At 33.4% G+C, this 24,094-nt stretch overlaps 1 protein-coding gene across 1 annotated transcript in view; it reads right to left on the reverse strand.

Annotated features, from left to right (window-relative positions):
- Positions 1 to 5,421: 5,421 nt before the first annotated feature.
- Positions 5,422 to 24,094, reverse strand: part of LOC108544367 (ephrin type-A receptor 7-like) — a 190,030-nt gene continuing 171,357 nt past the window's right edge. The window contains 8 exon segments of the mRNA XM_017895460.1: positions 5,422 to 8,935; positions 10,683 to 10,838; positions 12,169 to 12,362; positions 19,934 to 20,083; positions 21,068 to 21,277; positions 22,680 to 22,741; positions 23,317 to 23,402; positions 23,404 to 23,500. Coding sequence (XP_017750949.1) covers positions 8,821 to 8,935; positions 10,683 to 10,838; positions 12,169 to 12,362; positions 19,934 to 20,083; positions 21,068 to 21,277; positions 22,680 to 22,741; positions 23,317 to 23,402; positions 23,404 to 23,500 — 1,070 coding nt within the window. The 3' untranslated portion in view covers positions 5,422 to 8,820.

A 24,094-nucleotide genomic window follows, 5' to 3' on the forward strand; every position in this document is an offset into this window, starting at 1 on the left:
TAGAGAATTTACCCAGAGGGTCATAAGTAAAAAGGATTAGATAGAGGTAGAGAAACAGGTTTGGAAAATGTGACATTAATCTAGGTGAGAGATAATGAAAACTTAATTTAGGTCAGTGACTGTGGAATGGTGATAGATTCGAGGGATACTGAAAAGCCAAAATCAGCTGGATATGGGGAGCAATTGTTTACGGCCAGATGAATGAAGTTTGACTCTCTGTGTACTGACAGATGCGATTAATGATGATTAAAAGACAAAACAAAACAAAACAAAAACTGAGTAAAGGATAAGGAAGAGTTTGGAACAAAAACATTATTTAAATTCTAAAATTCATTTGTGAATTAGTTGTTCAGAATTCACAGCAATGAATTTATAAATGTTTGATAAAGAGATAGAAATGCAGGCCAGGCGCGGTGGCTCAAGCCTGTAATCCCAGCACTTTGGGAGGCCGAGACGGGCGGATCACAAGGTTAGGAGATCGAGACCACCCTGGCTAATACGGTGAAACCCCGTCTCTACTAAAGAAAACAAAAAAACTAGCCAGGCGACGAGGCGGGCGCCTGTAGTCCCAGCTACTTGGGAGGCGGAGGCAGGAGAATGGCGTAGGTAGACCAGGGAGGCGGAGCTTGGCAGTGAGCTGAGATCCGCCACCGCACTCCAGCTGGGCGACAGAAGCAGACTCCGTCTCAAAAAAAAAAAAAAAAAAAAAAAAAAAAAGAAAGAAAGCAGACAAAAGTAATACCAAAACATAATAAGACTTAACATGTATTTCCCTCACTCTATATTATTAAAATACTTCGGTATCAATTAACAAATTTAACAACTCTTAAAGTAAGTAGTATTTTTGCCCATTTAAGAGACAAGAAGAAGGATATGGAGAAATGGAATTATTTTCCCTGTGTTTACAAATGTAGTATAAGAATAAAATCCCACAAAGTCTGGGCTTCAAACTTCTGCAGTTACCCACCAACCCCATGCTACCTTTTTCATATATAAACGCTAAGAGCAGCTACAGGCTGACAACAACATTCATTTCATTATATTTTTACTTACACTATAGAATTACCGATATCTTGATTGTGAGATAGAAAGGGTTTTTTTTTTTTTTTTTTTTTTTTTTCATTAGGAAGAAGAAAAAAATATTCGTCTTCATCTTGTCTAAATTTTAAAGTGGTCAAAATAACATTTCACATACTTTTGCATATTACTGTTTCTTCAGAAACATTCTTACCATGTGTCTCCCTCATCAAATGAGATATTGGTAAATAATCCTTTGTTGTTTCTCTCATCAAGTCCAATTTCCTCCACTTGATTTCAAATTATTTGATCTGGCCTTGCTATTTGCAGCCACTGATGCCGCCTATTCTTTTTCAATATCTGGAAGGTAGCTGCTATTTGGTACACCCTGGTCTTGTTTACTAATCAGCTCATTCCACCCTCCTTTCTCTCGCAGGTTCACACCTCTGCTCCTCCTCTCAGCCCCTCGGGGTGTTCCCGCTTCCCCAGTCCATCACAGAAGCATCCATCCATGCTCTGAAATTAGTTTTCTCCCTCAACACCCGTTTTCCCACCACCTTTCCTGCACTTTGTGCATCCTTCAGAGCACCTGATTCTCGCTACCTTTTAAGAAGAAAACAATTTGAATTAATTTACACTTCAAGGATTCTAAAATATTTATACAGTGTCTACTGAGTGCCAGAAACTGCTCAGTCCCTAAGGACATAAAATAAAGATTTCCAGTTGGCTTCTGCCCTCCAAGAGCACTTGATCTAGTTGGAGAGATGCACACAAATAATCTGACAGAACAAGGTAGGATACTAGTAGCACCAGCAGTGTAAGCAAAGCGCTGAAGAGAATTAATTCTGGGTCCCTAGCGTCAGTGAAGACTTGCAGGAAATAACTTCTGAGTTATATCTTGGAGAGGGGGATTTCTCCCATTTAGAAATGTGGGAGGGAGGCCTGACATGGTGGCTCATGCCTGTAATCCCAGCACTTTGGGAAACGGAGGCGGGTGGATCACCTGAGGTCAGGAGTTCGAGAGCAGCCTGGCCAACATGGTGAAACCTTGTCTCTACTAAAAATACAAAAATTAGCTGGGCGTGGTGGCATATGCCTGTAACCCCAGCTACTCAGGAGGTTGAGGCAATAGAATTGCTTGAGTGCAGGAGGTGGAAGTTGCAGTGAGCCGAGATGGCACCACTGTACTCCAGCCTGGGCGACAGAGAGTGAGATTCTTTCTAAGAAAAAAAACAAAACAAAAAACAGTTAAAAGAAAGAAAAAGAAATGTGGGAGGGAATGTGAAGCTGGAGAGCAAAAGAATGGGAGCATGGAAGTACAGACTGTTTCCAATTTAGAATAGTTTCACTTATGATTTGTGGAGTTGACCATGGTGTGAAAGCCATTTGCATTCAGTGGAGGCCATAACCTCATCCTCAATTCTAAGGAGTTCCTCCCCATAGGATGAGACTATGTCCTGATAACCCATACTGAAGTGGAAAAACTAAGTTGGGGACCCTCTGCTGTGTTGCTGGCATCAAATGCACTTTCCACTTAGAATATTTTCAACTTACAATAGGTTTATGGGGACGTAACCCCATCATAAATCAAGGAGCATATAATCTATTGATCTGATCCAGAAACAGTCAGTAGTTAACTTAATCTGTATTTCAGACACCATTGCCTTAAACTTCGTTTCCACCATAACTTTTTTTTCTGGCCAAAATTGCCAATAGCTTTGTGGTGCCTCTCCTGTTAAACTCAATTTCTCCTACTTGACTTTCAAGATTTTATGTAATTCATCTCTGCCTTTTCTATATAAATTTCTATACAGTATTACTTACTCCTCTTCAAAATATGAAGGATTGTATTTAGTGTTTGCTGATCTTGCTTTGTAAGCAGAGCAGAAGGGATTTAATTGCACCTTGTTCTGCTGGCTCCACAACAAAACTAACCGAACAGGGACTCCTTTATTATGAGAGGAACCATCACAATAATAGCAGTAACTCAAGCATTAACCCACATTCATTTCTCAGGTAAAACTAAGCGTGACTGTTTGCAGTGTCAGGTTCCTGTAGTTCCTGTTAAGTTGGGTCCTAGTGAATTCATGTGGAGCTCAGTGTGTAACTGGTTAGGATCTAAGTTAAAACAAAGAATTATAATGCAGATCTACAGCCCAGTAGATCCCTGAAAACACTCCTGCAAATGTCAGGAATGAAGAAAGGCATGGGTGTCTGTCATCTGGAAGGAATACATTTTAGTCTCATATTCTGTCTGTTTTTTAATGTAAACAGTGCATATTTCTAGCAAATTGACAGAAGAATATCAAGTTAAACTCAGAAATTTCTGTTGTAATTTGCTGTGGAGTCTGTGCTATCAGTGTAATAAGCATCTGCAAATTCATGTTACATTTTAAAGGTGTTCTTAGATTGTTTGCTTCATTTCTATGAACTGATGTTTTAAAAACCCTATGATTTATTTCAACATGCTCTGCATATGCAATTTAACATTTTCTATTTGTTTTCATATTGTTTGTTGTCTAGTCATTCATTTTATTTAGTTCCAGTTATGTGAAATGGTGAGACTTGAACAGTGTTTGTCCTTTGCTAACCTAAAACCATTCTACTTAAAACAAATTTGCTCATTTTTTTTTCCTCTGAGTGTCTTCAAGTAAGATCTATGATTAACCAGACATTGAAAAACATATTGTACCTTCTTTAGTTACATATAAAATCTACAAATGTATCTAATTTAAATTTCAAGAGGAAGATAAAAATAATGTTCAGCAGTAGATAACTAGGACATTTAAAATAATGAAATACAAGGTACAGGTTATATCCGATGGAGCTTTATTAGAATAGACAATACCTCACTTGTTTTTGTTGCCAGATTATCAAATTTATAAATTCCTACTACTGTTCCATATCTACAAAACAGTTGGCTAGTGCATCACTACTTACTAAACTGTGCAATAGGTCCAATTAAATTGGATCAATTAATTACATTTATTTTAACCTCAAGGTCAGTCAGAAGAGGTCTTTTATTGTTTTAATTACAGATTTAATTACATTCCATCACTGAACTTAAAAAAAAAATCCACCCCCTTACAGCACTTAACTCTAATGAGGTTCTCAGAAGCATTCCTATTGAAATATTTTATTCTCCTGCCCATATTCTTTGAGCTATGCTGAGATGCACTAGACAGAAGAGTAAGAACAGCTGGTAGGAGTGTGTGGGATACTCCAGGGACACCAACACAAGGCCAAGATGACGCTGCTCCACAGCTTGAAAAGTTGCCAGTCACCATGTTGTCTTTATCATTTTACTATCTGTAGTTATAGTTTTTGCATTTAGGATTTAGATAATCTCTTTGATTTGTGTGTTTCTTTTAGTAGCTTTCTTCAAAATTGACATTGACTTGTCATTGCACCTAACAATATACAACAAAGGGTAAAAGTAGGAGATAAGTGCTTCAACAAAAACCTTGTTACTGATGATTACCATAAATGTTTAAATATAACTTTTATTTAGTTATGGAACTTTTGTATTTTAATAATGGCTTTTGATAGTGTATTTTTGTACCAGTTATAAACCTAACATTTTAGAGATAATTTTATAATTCTGGAATCTTCTTCAGTGTTCCAGGATATATAATTATCACTGTATACACTTAAGAAGAATGTTGGCTATTGTTTTACATCTTTGAGCAGCATTTTGTTAATGCATATGAGAATTGGGCAGGGACAGGCCAGGATTTCAAGATTATCTTTGAATTTCAGTTCAATGTAGCATGAGCCTCAGCGCTACAAATATGACAGCTAGCAATAGCACCTCATCTGACATTTGCCTATTATTCTCATTTTTGGGGAATTTAAGAGGGTGGTGTTTTAAAATAGGGAGTGCTTGGTTTTCATTTCAGGTGCCAGTTATAATGATCACTGAGTCACTTTCTATGTTAAACAACTCAACCATTCAACCAGATTTATCACTTTTTCCTTTTGTTTTGGATTTAACGTTAGAATTATTTAGTAACCTGAATGCAAAAAACAAAAAAAAAAAAACCCATCTAACTTAATCTATCAAATGTTTAAAATATATGTGAACGTCCAGCGACAAAATATTTCCTTTCTCATGCAAATATTATTGTTAGTATCATGCAGTAGTTTCAGGAAGGAGCAAGAAAGATTGTAACTGTTTGGCAGTATGGCTCTTTGAAGATATGATCTTGTGATTCTGTAATAATTAGAGTGGAATTGTTAGTGTGCAAGAGAGTAAAAGGAAGCAATGAATATTCATTTTTCTTCATACTCTGATTGGTCCACTCAACTATTTCAATAAAACTTTATCTCTTCTTGTAATATTACATAGGAACATAAAGAACGTGTAAGGGATATAAAGGAATCCACCAATGATTGGAGACAGGATTTTCTTTACATTGTCTAATAGACTTGTTTATTATTTTAAGCTGGTAAAAAGAGACTTATGATTCGTGTTGAAGAAAGAGTTATTTGTGCTTGATACATTGAAGACACTGTTCAAAAGCAGTTTGTCCTTATAAAAGGATGACCCCTGTAGTATTTCTTAGGCAAGGAGGGACAAATTCAACCAACAAAAAGCACATCTCGCCCCGAGTTCCCCATGATTTCTCCACATAGAGCAAAAAAATACACATCAGTAATTTATTTGAACATGCACATCAGTGAGTAGCATAGTTCTAGGCTACTCAAGAAACAAAAGGGAGAGTATCAGCATTACCTAAATAAAAAAGAGAGGTGAATTACACCACTTTAATTGTCTTAAAAACACGGATAAGAAGAGCAATTAAAATATAGTCCTAAACAGTACTAGCTAATGTAGATTACATAAGTATACAATATGATTCAACTAATAGTGCTCTGACAAGCATAAACCACCAGTTCTAGTAAACAAGGCCCAGATCAATTGCTGAGAAAATGTTAGATTCAGATGTAGAACAAGTTACTTTTATTTCGGTACTGAATGCAAAACACAGGTCAAGTGTGAGGACAGCGTTCTAAAAAAGGTGGCTCTGTTAAAGCAAGGAGGCCATTTCCTTTTGCATTTTATAATTCTGGAATTCTATTTTGACGTTCACTTTCCTACTTTTCCTCCCCTGAGCACTAATTTATTTAAAAAAAAAAATTTCAAGGTGCAAGTTGTACATTCTTATCGTTATACTATCTCATCTCTTTCTGGAAGAGAGTATTACAATCAGCATTACAATGTTCTTTTTCTCTTAATATTTGTTTCACATACATGTATTTCAAAATCATAATGTTGATTAGGAAAAGAAACTTACAAACGAGATAGTGATGTAATCATACACTTCCTATTGTGCTGTGTGTCTTTCCCATCCCTTCTCCCCTTTCCCTGTAAAGAGCTGTAAAAAATTTAAGGCAGATGAGGTATATTGCTGAAGGAAAAGTTATTTTGATAAAACTCAAAAAAACTTTTATTCTGCCCTTCTACTCAAGAAAGACTACTCAACTATAAATCTAGTGCTAGAAAAAAGCAGGAAAGACACCGTTTGCGTGTACCATACTATGTCTTCTATTTCTAGAATGGCTTTTTGTTAATTTAATTTTAATAGAAAAAATAAGCACCTTAAGCTATGAACAAGAAAAGAACTTCATTATTAGTGAGTCTAGAATCCAAAAGGAATTAAGAACACTCACTCAAACTCTTTCACTCATTCTCACAAAGGCCAATGCTACTGATTAGAATTGTAAAGTGCTGTACTTAGTATAAACACTTGTATACACTGCAGACACTGAAAAATAACCCTCAAGCACATTGTGTTATAGTTCCAAAAATATATTTACAGTCTATTACAAAGATTACAAATGGAAGTGTCTAGGTGACTGTATTATGCTAATTAAAATTATTTTTACAGATTAATTTTCCTTAGGGACAAAAAACATTTTAGTGAAATTAAAATGATTTTCTAGTCAATCAAAAAATAAATTAAAGTATCAAATAACACTGTACAGTGATTTAAAACAAACAAAAAAAAAGGGTGGGGAGGGGTTTGGGAAGCAATCCATTTGAGTTTTTCTATAGCCATCTTTGGTCCTAAATGTGGGAAAACACATTATGTAGCACTGAAAATACCTGTTCTTTTGTGATGCTCTGCAAGTAAAATAGAAAAATATAGTGCATTTTCAATGTATTCAGAGCCCACTACAGAGAAATGTGTGTACAAAACAAGACAGTATAAATAAAATTTACAAGTTTTACAAAGGAACATTTACAGATTTTGTTTCTGTTATTTGTTTGTTTGTTTGTGGATGCCCACATTATCAAACAAGACCAATTATGACCGATCCCTGGGATCTTTCTCTATTAAAATCATTATAAACAGCCCAATTCTCTTTGGAAGTACAACAGTTCAATTCTGGGGTAGTTCATGATTTTCATAACTTTTGAAAGCATTACTCACAATATGTATACATTCCTGTAATATCTATAAAGACACATTTAATTATTGCTTATGAAATTCTAACACAGTAATCAAATAATATGGTTTAATAAATAAAGCTTTAAAAACAAGCCAGATCATTCACCTCTTCCTTCTAGGGTAAGGAGTCCTTTCATTTAACAAGTTTCTTGCATCAGTGTTCACAAACAAAAGACTTTTTGTTTTGTTTTGTTTTGAACTGCAATGGTGATATTCTGTGCAGCAAATTTGTGTTTAAATGGTGAAAATTGTGAACTGCCCCTTTATCATGCTTCAGAGTTATAATATAAAACAATTATTTCCTTTCATGTTTGGACTGCATTCAACAGAAGAGGATATAAAATATATGTCAACTATTTATCCTAAATTTCCTAATGTCACGAGACTGAAAAAATCTTGATGTGCTCAGATTAAATTTTAGATAACACTGGATAGTTCTGCTTTCAGAGACTTGCCTTCACCAACATTCTTCAGATGAAGCGCCTCATGTTTTTAATATACTCATAAACCTAAAATTCGAGTTTATTAAATTCTTTCTAGTAAAATCACTCTATAAACAATCTGCTAAAAGTGCCTTATAGTATGTATGGATCATTATTGCTTTTTTCATTGAAAAGATAGTATGTTGTCTGATCTTTACAAAAAATTTCTTTTTAAAAAATATCAGAGCTCTTGGCAACTTGCATTTTCTTGACTACCTGCCAATTAGCAAACAATATCAAAACAGCACTGATTAAACAGAATAAAATGGCACAAAAAGGATACCAATGTTCTGACAGAGATGTATCTTCAATCATGCTATTTCTTTTGAAATCTGAGATTCTTTCAAAGGTACCCAGTGTAGTAATGTGTTACAGATTTAACACTAAAAAGGTCCAAAGCTATAAACAACTTTCTAAAACAAAGTCCTTATGAAGAATAAACACAAATGATTTTAAAAAGGAATAGTCTGAAATCACATATTTAAGGAAAATATTTCATTGATTTTAACAATAAGATCATGATTTTATTTGACAAATATATTCTTTCTTAAATTCTTTATGTACATTTTAAAAGTCTATAAGACAAAAGGAGGTTAGAGAGCTCAAGGTGTTTGGATGTTTTCAGGTAGTACTTTGTTTATTGTCACTGCTATTTTCCTGGCCACCGATGGTGGATCCTAAATTCCCTTTTTATATATTCTGGTGGCACTTAGGAGTTCAAGTCTATAGGTGCTTCTTAAATCTTCTCTTCACTGTTGGAAGGACCCAGGACATCAACTGTCTTCTAGCAGCATTCTATGCATATACTGAAGGCCAGTACTGTTCTCTTGCAGTCTGTAATCTCCCTTAAAAGGGAGAAATGCATATCACACTTGAATGCCAGTTCCATGTAAATGTAGCATTTGTGCTCTCATAGTCTGAATGCTGCTCATGATTTTCTTTTGATGGCCAACCAGTGTGATCCCTAAACTCATCACATCCCTGAAAAAGACAAATGTAGTTTTCATTAGGTACCTTACAAAGAGTAAGTGTGGCACGAAACTGTCATCAACTGTTTAATTAAATATGTTACTTTAGCCAAATAGATCTTTTAGTGTTCTTGGGTATTATGATCACACCCCTGTATCAGATCAGAATAGTAAAACCTACATCAACATTCTCCTTTGTAAAAACCTAACTGCTCAGGCTCTCAATTTACTCTCAATTCATTTTTAAAGTGATTTGAAATTTTACGTAAGAAATTATTAAAGTCTTAAAGCTATTATTAACTTGAGGGAAGGTTAGGAAATATTATTTGAAATGTTGTCTTCTTGAACCTAATTGGGATTTAGAAATTTCTAACTGGAAAAAGCTGGATATAGTATAATGAAAATAGTTGGTGGGATCTAGAAGAAAAGTTGGAAATCATCAGTGACCATGTAAAATTTTATACTGGATTTAATTAACATGTGGTAATTCTGAGCATATTATTGGTTATATACTTACTCCAGTCAGTTCAATCATTTCATTATATGTCATAAAACTATCTTTAAAATGTACATCTCTGTTTAATAGCTTAAATTTGAATTAAGAATTGTATCTGTTTGTGTTTTCTTGCCTTTCCTAATAGCCAGATACATTGAGCTTATGTCTTTACAAGCAGCTAAAATATTGCAAAACTATAGCACTGTAGTTTTCATGGCAGTGATAGAGAAACATGGTTTTCAGGGGTACAGATTGCTTTGGGGACCCAAGTGTAAAAATGCCCACATAGTGACTATAAGAAAACTGAACCAAATAGCATGCACACACTTAAATTCATGTACATGACATTTCCTGGCATATGGCAGAAAATAATATTTGATTGCTGGTCTTCATCTCGTTAGAAAAACGATGACAGTAGATAGACAGAATCCCACAAATGGAACCTTGAATATTGTTTTCCATTTTCAAACACATTGACTGAGAGGAACTATGTCACCCATGAAAGTCACGCTGCAGCCAAGTCAACTGAGGTTTAGAGATTTTTAGATTGTCCAGGACCCCATAATTAGTGATGGAGCCAGACAGGAAAAGTGAGTTCTTTTAACTTCAAGTTCATAGCAATTTTAAAAGTTGTTTTATCAGGTCATTTTTTTTTTAAAAAAAGGAATCGATCAATCACACATCTTCCAAAAAGTAAGTTAAACTCTTACTTTTAAGCTATGGTTAACTGAATTAAGCTTTTGATCTCTTCAGAAATAATCATAGTGGACGTTCTAATGCATTTCAGCATTGAGTATAAAGTTTTGAGATTAAGTTCAACAAAAGCATGGTGAAAGAAATCCTCCTTTGCAATGGAGAAAGTTTCCCCAGTGAATAGGGATCTAAATAATACAGAGGTTAACTACAGAGGAAGCCTCAATGGATGGTGTTTAGAAACCAGCTATGGAGTCATATTAGTTACTATTTACTAGTTAAGTTGGCTTAGGGGAAATATTTAAATTTTCTGAACTTTAGCCTTGTTGGCAATGAAATAGGTATAAAACTATAGGCTTAATACAACTATTGTTGTGAAGGTTAAAAAAGTAATGTGTTAAAGGTCTATTTAGCATAATGCCTGGTACACAGTAAGAACTTGTTAAAGAAATACTTTTGTTCCTTGATTTTGGGATTCAAATTCTTTTAACATAAAGAAGATAACCTAATGTATAAAGTGCAGACTGTACCTAATAAACCCTTAAATATAATTTTAAGAGTTTAAGCTTACTCAATAGTCATCCTGGCTACTGATTCAAGGGAATTGTAGCCAGCTGCTGTGAAGTTATCTTTATATCTTTCCATCTTAATAGCTTGTAGCCATTCTCCAACTGAACAAAAGGTAGTGAAATCAGGAGTGTTTTGATCCAGAAGAGGGCTTATTGGCCTAGATAAAAATGAAACAGAAAAGCGAATATTATCATGAACTACCAAAGAAAGAATGTCTTGACCCATATAAAATTAAGGTATAAAGAATAAAATTAATGTTTTAACTGGTGTATATAATAAAAAAAATACATCGATATGCTAATAAAAACCTAAAGCATCCAGGAGGCCAGTGACTACAAACTCCTAAATTTATATTCTATTTAGATGTGATGACCACCTGGATTTGTCTCCCATATGTTTTTAAAAGTACAGCCAACAATATTTGGAATCAGTAAATAATTGTTCATTTGCTTCTTCCAAAAGTAATTGGGAGTAAATGATGCACATATGGCTGTGTTCTAACCTGTTCAGGCCACAAGGGTGCTGCAGAGATATTGTGCATCTCCTTTGCTGATGGCATTCTTGTGAATGCCCGGGAAGTTAAGTAAGGCACCTCCACAGGTGCCTTATTATCAATGTAAACCAGAGCATCAATCTTACCTGGCGTCTGAGGCTGAATAACTACTAATATGCATTACAATCAAGCAAGCCTAATGCAAAGGATGAATGGACTCTTTTTAATGAGTACACCTCTTTAATCATGTATTGAATTTCTTTTTTTTTTTTTTTTCTTGAGACAGAGTATCGGTCTGTCACCCAAGCTGGAGTGCAGTGGTGCGATCTCAGCTCACTGCCACGTCTGCCTCCCGGGTTCAAGCGATTCTCCTGCCTCAGCCTCCTGAGTAGCTGGGATTACAGGCGCCCGACACCACGCCCAACTAGTTTTTGTATTTTTAGTAGAGACGGGCTTTCACTGTGTTGGCCAGGCTGGTCTCGAACTCCTGACCTCGTGATCCACCTGCCTCGGCCTCCCAAAGTGCTGGGATTACAAGCATGAGCCACCGTGCCCGGCCTGAAATTCTTTTATAAACTTTAACATCATTGAATAATTTATTAAATGACTTGAAGCAAAACAATTAAGTAGGTACTATGAATATAACAAAAAACAAGAACAACAGTAATAAAACCCATGTAATAATAAAATATTGATCTGAAAATATGAACTACTATCATATCACAAAATTCAGTTTATAAAGTTTTTTTGATAAAAGCAGCTAGTAATATAACTTTAAAAAAATACAATAATGATTAATAGATTCTCTTTAAACACCAATTAAGGTAAGCTTAACTGAAAATAAAAAATAAACTTCTGTAAATATAATATATTTAATATGAATTTATACTTCAACACAAACGTCAATTTGCGATTGTGGTGGGGTTGAGGAAATGAATGGTTTATGTGACTATTTTAATTTCTCCCAGATTCCATTCTCTTAGGCATTTCTTACCTACTACAAGTTCCCAGGGGAGTTTTCAGACTATTTGGGTTTCGAATCATTTTGTCTAGAATTCCAACTATCTGTTCAAATTTTGGCCTTTCAGCTCGCTCCTTTTGCCAACAATCCAACATTAGCTGGTGAAGGCCAGCTGGGCAGTCCATGGGTGCTGGTAAACGATAACCTTCTTCTATTGCTTTTATAACCTAATAGCCAAAAGGACATTACAAATTATAATAAAACAGATTTCTCGGTAGGCAAAATGATTTATCCAGATAAGAATGAGGCACAATGCTTCACAAAAGACTTACTTTTTCCCCCAAATTTCCATGAATACTAAGCAAGTTATTAAGGAGTGCGTGAAGTGCAGGATATGATGACATTTCCTAGTTAATTCAGCAATAGGGAGCAGCAATTAAGTTCATCCAGGGTGCAATAGATGGAAACGTTTTTAACATCATCCCAGAGGCTTTCAAAAGGGAACATGTTATGGAACTATCTTACTTGTATATAATTGTGAGTATACGTATGTGCCCATACATTTAAAAATTCTGCAAGTTGTAAAAAGAATTTGAGTTACCCAGAATGAGCCAGAATGATTCACTTTTAAACAGAGTATCAAAATAATATGAATGTTATTACCAAGCACATGAGTCTTTTAAATAATATGAAGCTTATTGTTAGTGTTATAAGACAGTAGTGTGCTGGAGCGAGGTTGTACTGGTTTATGAGTGGCAACTGCATCCCTTCCTTACTCCAAGTTCCCTTACCTCACACTGGCAGACTGAAATACGCGTGGGGGAAGGGTTACAGTAGTAAATAAGGAAAGTCTACAAATCAGGGCTTTCCCAGTCAGAGAGCTGGTTTTATTTTAATTTTATCAGCATACCACTGCCTATTTATATCTAATAACAGCCTAAAAAACTGTTTATATGAAGCTTTGAGTATTAATGAGAAATAGGCCCCTATAAACATTTGTATGTGGCAATCAGAAAAACTATCATTCAGATTTGGGTTTTCATTTATATGAAAGGCAAAATAAATCTTAAAATTTGAAAATGTTCCAAATCTGAGTGGCAAAGGGAAGAGAACAAGAAGACAAACAGCAGAAATAAGAAGGGCTTGGAGAACACTAAAATAGTATTTTAGGGGGAAGAACAAATCCTTTGACACTGATTGATATAATGGTAGAAATAAAACAGAAAATGACCCTCTGAGGAAAAAAAAATTGAATTTTCAAAGAAAATAAGGCCAAAAGTAGGCAAACAAAAGCTGGCTTTAAGAAATGTTGATGGCCTTAATATTTTAGGGGAACACATCCTTAAGATGCATGCTGACATTCAAAAATAGCACCTTAAAATATAAAAGGTTGTAGGATAGGATATAATGAGTACAGTACCTGGCATCAACAATGCTTGAAAAAAAAATTCTTTTGTACAAGGGGGGAAAAAAGTCTACGTTTTCTTTAAGACAAATCTCTAATTAAGTTTAAAAGTAAATAGATGGACTTAGTTATAATGACTTTTGAAAATTCACATAAGTATAAAATTTAAGACCAAACTCTCTCCTAATCGCTAGGTTGTATTTCTATCAGCTTATTAAACTCTTCATCTGAATTGTTCATAGGTACCTCCACTCTATATAATTAAAACTGAATTTACCACCTTTCTTCCCAATCTTTTACTATTTCAATTAATAGCACTTCCAGTCCCAGTCAGAAAGCTGCAGACTGCCCCAGATTCTTTCATTTTCTCTCTCTCTCTTTTTTTTTTTTTAAAAAAAGAAGAAAACAGAGTCTTGCCCTGTCATCCAGGCTGGAGTGCAGTGGCACGATCACAGCTCACTGCAGCCTTGAACTCCAGGGCTCCACATCCTGATCTTCCTGCCTCACATCCTCTTATATACACAATTAGTCACCACTTTCTGATGATTTTCTACTTCCCAAACACAATATATGCTCAAATACTAGAAAAAGTATTTTTCCATATTTATATCTACATTTATATATCTCTCTCTATATATACATCTCCCTGAAGTGATGGAGTAATTATCTCATAGTTAAGTCTTTAGTTTCACACTGAGGTGTTTCTTTAAGTATTTTATTTTGAACAATAATTATGGAGAAAACACCTTGGTCTTAAGTGACCTTAATCAGTGTTGGTGCTAAATGCAATGGAGGTCACATGACAGAACTTAAAAATGTCCTTTTATGATCCCATAATTACAAATGTTGCATATCACTGTAAACATTCCTCTAAAATATCACTTTTAAAAGCTATACATCAAACAAATACATACAAATGGTAACTCTGCAAAGATCATAAATATATAAGTATAGGAGAAATTATATTTTTTAAAAACCATTTTAAATGCTAAGAATTTCAAGTGGTTTTGCAAAACATTCCAGTAATAGCACTGTACTTGGATTCAAAAATACTATGTTAAAAAATGTGAATAAAAGTAAAAGTAATTTACTTTTGGAAAATGAGTGGCTTTTTGTATATGAGGCTGCTTCTATTTAAACACGTGCAGTCTATTTCTGATTTGACATGACTGCATTCTAATGCTCATAACATTAACTCAGTCCTCATTATTTCCTACCACCTCCTAACCTATTTCCCTGCTTACAGCTTATCTTCAGGTGTCCTGAAAGGAACAATGTAAGTTGAGTGATCTTTCCTTTTTTCTTTCCCTCCAAGTAATGTTTTAAAATGTAAATCTAAATCTTATCATGCCCTCTTGACATAATACTTTTCAATAGCACTCCAAGCTTTCAAAAGAACACTTAAAATTATTGATTCTTTAGCTTTCAAAACAATATATTCTTAAGTCTTTGCAGCACTGAACATAGAACCTTTAAATGATTATTAAAAAAATGAGTTAATGAACCTCTGTAGCTGTCCTACTGTATTACGGAAATTTAATGATTCCTTTTGTTATTGCAGAGAAACAACACTGATCTCACTTCAAAGTGAAACTCCTAGCTATATTCAAAGATATAGTGGTTTACACATTCATAAAGGATAGCAAGAAGATATAACATTTAAAATAAGAGATATTGGGACTTTAATAATCTCATTAATAGTCACATCCCTATGGACATGAACACGGTACTTTCTGGGAACTCTTCCACCTTATCACAGCAGTTTGGCACAATCCAAGATACACCCTTTGAAACAAAACCAGCCAATAGGAGCTAATTTAGGGAAAAACCGAACCTTGAGGTTCTGCAGTTTTCATTTATTAGCCTGGCAGTAAAACAATTTCCCTGTTAAAGATGCAATTAATAATCATTGTTAATATATATTAAATGCTGATTATATGATTGGCATAGTTTTAAACTTGAATTATCTTATTGGATTCTTACAAAAACCTTATTAGGTTTAAGTATCATTATTACACTGATTCAAGAGATAAAGAATGTGTGGCACACAGGTAAAAAAGAGAGAGGCCCACTCAATATCAGGTAGCTGTTAGTAGAAAAGACAGAATTTGACGTAGGCTATCTGACCACAGTCCTTGCTGTTAAGAATGGCTTTAGTTTTCCAATTAAAAAATAGGTACATTCTTCAAATAGTTAGATATTCTTGGAAAAACAATGCATAGAGGCAAGATGGCTGACCCTCCACTTCTTAGAGGATTATGTAATTGGTTCACTGAATTCATCTCAAACATATTCGTGTGAAATTACTAGAAACTCCTTGTATTTGCCTTAGTATTCTAATAAAATTCATTCATAACCAATTCTATATCTAAATAGTTCCCAGAGGAACCAGAAGTGATTTGGGTAAATGTAACTTTAAAAAAGACCTCTGGGACACAACAAGGACCACTTTGACAAATGCTATAAAGCAATACTTAGAAATAAAAACAAAAGTTACTTACTGAGAAGTGTTTCCATATTATTACAGTATGACCATTGTAATTAAGAGAAAAAGGAACACAATAAGACCCCATTAATGAGCCTGTAATAACTCAAAATGGCATATGGACATGATTGGCTTCTGTGCTCTGCTCAATACTCATTTTCTATTTCATTAACCTCACAGTAACATGACCCACATTTTATGCAATTAAATATGTTGGACTTCACTTATGAGATTATGGCAAAGTTTTACATAAAACAACATCATAATTTTGCTTCTATCTTAACACGAAAAAATAATAAAGTCATAAATCAGTGGTGACTTTTAAAATGAAAAATTAGGTATCACAATTTAGCTGAGAATACATTTACTTATGAGTATATTATATTTTCAAAGCTCTTAAATGACCTTTCATACATGGCTTTAAGGAGAATTAGCTTTAATGTCTCATATCTTTACAAAACTTAAATTTTAACATCCTAATAATCACCACTAGAAAAAGTAACAATTACTGGCTACTGTTATATAGAGAAAAAACAACTTTCTTACATTCTTTTTTAAAAAATACTTTTGAGTTACGTTAAGTAATTAAGATAATTAATACTATATAGTTTTAATCTTTTATGCTAGTAGTATTTTTTCTTATATTACAAATACATTAAAATACGAATGTAAGAAAAATACTAGGAAAAATAAAATCTATATAGTAAAAACTTCAAAATTTCATAACTTGAGGGTAATAATTTGATTTGGATGAATCAAGATATAAATTCAATGAAAAGATAGCTGCTGTGAAAACCAAAATGATATTTTCAATTTCCACAATATTTCTTATATTTGACATTTACATACATGAAGATTTTTCTTTGAAAAGTCATTAATGGAAAGAGCTAAATGTCTGCAGATTTTTTAGAAGAATAAAAGTTGGAAATTTATTTGGAAAGCTTCATCTCTCGGTTTTAATTGCAAGCAACTGAATCTGACTGTTTCCAATGCAGTTAAAACTTAAGAAAATAACAGACACATGAAAATACAAATGAGTGCCCATTCAAGGGTTAACTAAGGGATAACCTATTTGAGTATGAGTCTGGTCATGTATACTTATATTAGTTTTCCCTAGGTTTTTCTTATTCATTGCCTTGTCCAGAGTTACACACACTGTCCAGATAGTCCAGAACTTTCTCACTCATTAGCTTCTACACCACCCTTTTGTGTCTCTTCCCCTTACAAAAACCTCACCTTATCCAGCATTCAGCCTGGAACTGTGTGGACTTGCTTAGAAATGTAACCATCACTGCACATCTTGTTTTCTTGTGTCTTGTAAAAAATCTTTTAAAATCTGAGACATTTAAAGTGAGAGGGCTTTCTAAAATCCCTGACACATTCCTAGCAACTAAATTTTAATAACGTAAAGTGAATCAGTTCACTTAATAAATCCATCTAGGCTAACTAAAAGCAATGAATACATCCAAAATCTGACGAAGGCAAGCTTCCCAGAAAAAAAAATAATATATTCACACATACACAGCAGTTTCCACATGTATCAGGGGTTCATAGATCTAAGTCTCTCCATGAACTCCTACCACAGCTTCCTACTAAAAAAGCTTTTATCTAGCAAATTTTATCCCAGAATGGAAATCATTATCCTAAATTATCCAATTTTTCTCCATTTGCATATTGAAAATTAAACATATAATTGTTCAAATAGCACTCTACTGACATAATGATAAAATAATGACTATTATATAATAAGAGGAATATGAATATCAATTTCACTGTACAAACTGACCTATCTAGGTAATCTCTCACTGCTAAACAAACCTGCGTCCAAATTTATTAACTATTTTAGACCTTCTAAATAAAAACATAAAATAATGTGCCAAATAATTTAGGTTAGAACTAAACGGCACAATAGATAGAATTATGTCATTTGACTAATAAAATATTTATTAATCCTTCATATATTAAGGCTATATTCATGATGTTCATTTTTAAGAAAAACAAAAAACAATACTTAACACATTTTAAAATTTAAAATTGGAGATATTAATTTGTTTCTTCTTAACCATTTTCATTATTTGTTTTTGGAAGTTAAGTGAACTCTGAATTTGTCAGTCCTGTCAGTCCCTTTATGTTTGAATCCAGTACAGAAGGAAGGTGTCAAAAGAAATGAAACTCCACCAAGTGTCTAGGGAATGTAAATATTTCTCTTTCTCTGCCCTAAGGATTTGTTTGTCCACATTTTGACAGTCCATGAAATCTTTGACACTGAGACCTGTCAAATATTAACAACTTTGCCTCTGCCAAACAGACTCACCATTTAGACTGTTATCTTTGAAAAACAAAACAACAACAACAAAAAACTAAAAGCAAATGAAAAAGTTTTATGTCATCTTCCAATTCAAAATATCAACAGATTTAACTGATTTATAACCATCCTCTTTTCAGACTGGGAACTTCTCAGTTAATGCAAAAGTTTGTAGGGAAAGTATCAAAAATAACCTTACCAACAACATATAAAACAGTCTAAATGTTAGTCGTCTAAAAATAACTACTGTAAGTTTTTAGACCCATAGCAACTTGATTCTAAAGTTCAAATCAAAGTTCAATCAAATCAAATGATTTAATATAACAATTTGCATGATCTCTTTAAAAAAATAACTCAAATGTAACTGTAGTAGTCAGCTTCTATTGCTATTTATGTTTATAATACCTCAAGCTTTACTCCAAACCAGTTTGCTAGTCACATCCTTGTTCTAAACGGCGATGTCGATTTTCCTTAAGCATTACTTATTTTTTTACTGCATACTCCAAGAATTTGGATTAGTATAATTTCCAGACTCCTTCGAAAACTCCTTCATCAATCTGTCTAAACCTATATCTTCATTTCCAATTACCACAAGTGTACTGCATCTCTGTTATAGAAAAGTGAGTCCATTTGATTGGTCTTCATACACCTCTAAACCTTAACCTCTCAACTTTCCAGTGTGCTTCCTTAGAGAATGGCTCATCAGCTCTGAACCAAGGTATCCTCCAGATTTCTAGTACAATCCTGGATATCATGCTACATTTCATACTGGCTCTACATCTATCTAAATTTCACTCATATTTCAATAGGTTGAACTATAAGTGCTCTTGGCCTACAAAAAGGCCATTTTATCAAACTCAACCTAATAAAAGCAACTTTTTTTTTGCACTTTTGCTATATTGTTGAATAAATGGTCTCTTGGTGTGAGATATGTACCCTCACATGGACTACCATCAGTTTCTCTTCTCAACGGATAACAGTATGCTTTATGTTCTAGCATATCCTCATGGCAGCAGGGGATACACATTTAATAAATATACTTTTAAAAGGAATTTCCAAGGATATTCTTATAGTGATTACATGCTAAAATATCACTATGAAACATTTAATAATAGTGATCATAAAATCTAGATTGTCGCATGAAACTAAAACTTAGTTACACCGATCAACAGTAGATAATTTAAATGAATTTTCTTAGAACACTAAAAGAAAAATATAAGCTTCAAAGACAAAACAAAGCACAACCAAACTTCCTTCCCTCCTCTTCACAGATGATTCTTTTACTCATGTGATGCTCCCACTCCAGCTGTGCAAGTGTGGAAACATTATCTTTATTAAGGAAGAAATATCATTAGTAAGCTTCTATTTTGTGTCCATAGAATTTATATTATAAAAAGAGAAAGACATTATTCAAAATGAAAGCCAAAATGATAAAATTAGTAGAGCCACTAATTTATGGTAATTAGTGTGGTAGTAATTGTGGAAAACTGTATTTTTATAATTATTTAAATGTGTGTTCTTAATGAGCCTTTACCTACATGTTCCAGTAATAGTGGCTATTAATGTATTCAATCCTTTTTGTTTAAATGAATGTAACACCTACATCTTGATTTGACATGTCCCAATAAGGTCTTTCTCCATAAGACATAACTTCCCACATGACTATTCCATAGCTCCATACATCACTGGCTGATGTGAATTTCCGGTACTGGATGGCTTCGGGTGCTGTCCACCTTACTGGAATTTTTCCACCCTATTATAAAAAGAAATGAACATTTAAAATATGTATAATAACTTATCTATTATTTATGGCAATACCATAAATACATATGTGCATTTTTGGTTGGTAGTTCAGCAGCATCAGGTCTACCCATCTTGAATCTCTATGTGTATTTAAAGTTCTTAATCTGATTTTTAGAATCCCATTACAAGTTTCATCATTTCAAGTTTACATGGCAACTCAACTGATGGAGCTTTGTGTGGTGTTAGGGCAAGAGTATATTGAACAAACAATGACAGGCTGGGCGCTGTGGCTCACACCTGTAATCTCAGCACTTTGGGAGACTGAAGTGGGTGGATCACCTGAGGCCAGGAGTTCGAGATGAGCCTGGCAAACATGGTGAAACCCCGTCTCTACTAAAAATACGAGAAAATTATCCATGTGTGGTGGTGGGCGCCTGTTATCCTAGCTACTCAGAAGGCTGAGGCAGGAGCATTGGTTGAATCCGAGAGGTGGAGGCTGCAGTGGGCCAAGACTGCGTCATTGCACTCCAGCCCGGACAACAACAACAGTCACAACAAAGACAAACTAGGCAAAGTTACTATGAAAATGAAATAAAATATGGATAATTTAAATAAACTCTCACATATTTTCTTTTTTTCTAATCTTACAAAAGTTATAAGGATTAGCATAGTTAATATTCTTTTAAATTTTTATTTAAAATGTGATTATAGTTTTCTATAAATGAGTGCTAGTAACTAGATGTTTTTCTATATAACTATATTTTATGACTCTCTCAATATAAGGCAGTCATGTTATCAACACTTTCCTTCTTAGCTTATATATATACTGTACAAACAATGATTCTTCCAGAAAACAAAAAACAAAAAAAAAAGCAACCTCAAAATGCTTAGCTCAATTTGCTTCATTTTCCTGTTTAGTTTTACATTATTAGGTCCTGCTTTCATGGTAGAAAATCTTAAGAATATGAAAAGTGCAGTAAATGACTTTTCTTACAGTAGTTGTATAGACAGCTTCTGGATCATCCTCTATAACTCGGGACAGGCCAAAATCTGACACTTTACAAACAAGATTGCTGTTGACAAGAATATTGCGAGCTGCAAGGTCCCTGTGAACATATCCCATATCAGCCAAATATCTCATTCCAGCAGCAATTCCTCTCAGCATTCCTACTAACTGAATGACTGTAAATTGCCCATCATGTTTCTGCAGGAAGACAAAAATAAAAGCCCAGTTAATTGCATACTTTAAAAGGGACAAAATCACCATGAAAATATCTGCATGCTAGTAATTTGCTATTCTATAACAGGAATTGTTAATTAATTTTTTATATAATATGGATACCTGTGAAAAAAAATAACATGCTAATTTAGCTGATAGCCAAATAATTTTGGTAATCATTTAGTTACTTATATTAATTTGATATTTTAATACAAACTAACAGTTTGAGATTGCACAAGTCTAAAAGTATATGCTAATTTTTAAGTTTGGAAATAGAATATCTAAAAAATTACCCCAATTAGCTAAGTGTTTTCCCCACATGCCAAAAAGTCTAAATAATATAAAAGTAAATAAAGAAGTTAATATACATATAATAAGGTTTATTTTCCTCTAAATGGTAAAAATGAGAAAGGGGAAATATTTGAGTCAAAATGAAGAGAAACTAAAATGTAGAAAGTGATTGTAGTGACTAAGTTTTTTTTCATTTAATTTTTTCTTAGTTATGCTACTGATGGGAGCGTTACTTGTAACCAGGATTCTCTAGGACAGATGTACTAGCAACTGTTTGCAACCAGGCCGGCCACTTCTAACCCATTTTAACCAAAAAATTACTCCAGCTGAATATAAATATTCTGGATGAAGTATGCTAGTCTGAGTAGATGAATTTTCTAATTGATTCTTATATCATGATGATGCAGCAATAAAAGTTTCTCTAAATCCTATGACTGTTTATACGTCTGAGTTAAATATGATTCTAGATCATATTAAATAACTTTACATGTTCTCTTTTTCTTTAGATTATTTTTTTCTTTGCCATTTGGAAAATGTTCACATGTTAATATTCTTAGTTAAAAGCCTCTGAGAGTAAAATATCTATGTTTATATATTTTGGATTTATATGTCATTTACAAATAAATCACACATCATTAATTTGAAAAATAATGTCAATAATCATATATTTTATGCTTGGTGTTCACCTAACAATAAAATAGAAATGGTTCTACAGAGCAGAGTTGTGATCAAAGTATCAACACAGAATGGTTATCTCACCTTTTAGTCTTTTCCATATTATCTCTATATTTCATTTACAATTGTACATGCTGTTTTATAACATGAATTCAAATTACAGGGCTTCAGGCATCCTCCATATCTCAGGTAATAATATTAACGGAAATAACTTTGTGACCACATTGTATCACTTAAATGCTCAAAATATTCTAGTTTAATCTAGTCTTGAACTCTGATTATTAATCTGATTTTCAAAGACAATTTTCTAACTTCTTACTATTTTACAAGGTTCTCATTTTACATCACAAAAAAAGTTCATAAAATTATATTGGTAGCAAGCATAGTATATTTAGAATAAGTGGATCGCTTTGGTACTTACCCTGAGAAATGCATCGAGGGCTCCATTTTCCATGAACTCTATTACAATCATGACTGGTTTCCCTAAAATTAAAAAAAAAAAAAGTTTCAGAAGTTGCAACCTGAACTGCAGGGTTATTTCCTTTCTCATCCCCCAATAAAACACATGGTGTTCTTTTGAAAGAGTGAGTGTGTGAAGTATGAGTATTTCTTTTAGTGTTGCTGCTAAGCTCAAAAAGTCATTATATGTCTGCTTGGAACATGGTCATGATTCATAAAATTAAAACATATAAATAAAAGTCATTGTGTTCTTCTGACTCCTGCTTTGTGAGTAAAACTCAGAGAAAATTATACTTTATGTAAAATGTAAAGACTATATTGTATAATTATTATGTCCCTTGAAGAGAAATAAAAATATTTATCAGTCATTCCATCTATCAGTTATTCTTCAACTCTAATCTTGCATTCATTTTTTTCTGCTTTTTTTTCCCCTTGAGGTGATAACATAAAGGAAGAATTTTTTGATTAGTTACATACCAAGAAAACTCATTCATTTAGACTATGCAACATATTTCATAATTTCTTTTATTACGTACATAATAATACTAATTTCTGACACTCGGTTTGTTTGATAAAATAAAGATATAACCAATATCTACCTCTTGTAACAACCCCTTCCAAATGGACAACATTTGGGTGGTCAAACTGCCCCATGATGCTTGCTTCACATAAAAGTCTCTCCTTTGTTTTCTGTGTAACCAACTTTTAGGGTTTTTATGGCTACTGCAACGTCTCTTTTCCCTGGAAGTTTCAAACGGCCACTGCAGACTTCACCAAATTCTCCTGAAGTAACAGAACAAGCAGGCATATTTTATTTTCTAAATATTGTGCTTTTCTTTTAAGAGTAAATGCATTTAATTATTTTTCTTTAACTTATAGTAAATTATTTTAAAGCATTTTAAAATAGTTTCAAAAATACTTGGTAAAGCCCTGTAAGTTACATAGAATACATTCCCATATAAAGCGGAGGCTATTTTCTAGACACAAAAGTTGTTTATGAAAATAATGGCATAAATGAAATTAAAACTTGAAGATACAGTTCAGAGCTCCTTCATAAAAGTTATGCTTTCCTAAACTGTCTGTTAAACAGGCTACTATTTTTCAATTGAATTAACCAACACTCAGAGTCAACATTCAGATTTGAATTATGCTATTATACATTTAAAATTATTTTTTATATATTGTATTAGTATATAACCTAGACTACCTACTAAAGCATGAGGACACAGTAAATTCTAAACATTGCAATTCCTTTTGAGAAGAAAATATTTATTAAACTTTTAAAATCTGGAATTTATATGCACTATGTCTACTGGATTTAAAGGAATTAGAGTCAGAAATGTACATTATAAAAATACATACAAATAGAAAATATTC

Source organism: Rhinopithecus bieti, unplaced genomic scaffold, assembly GCF_001698545.2.
Source record: "Rhinopithecus bieti isolate Rb0 unplaced genomic scaffold, ASM169854v2 scaffold_25209, whole genome shotgun sequence".
NCBI classification, from domain to species: Eukaryota; Metazoa; Chordata; class Mammalia; order Primates; family Cercopithecidae; genus Rhinopithecus; species Rhinopithecus bieti.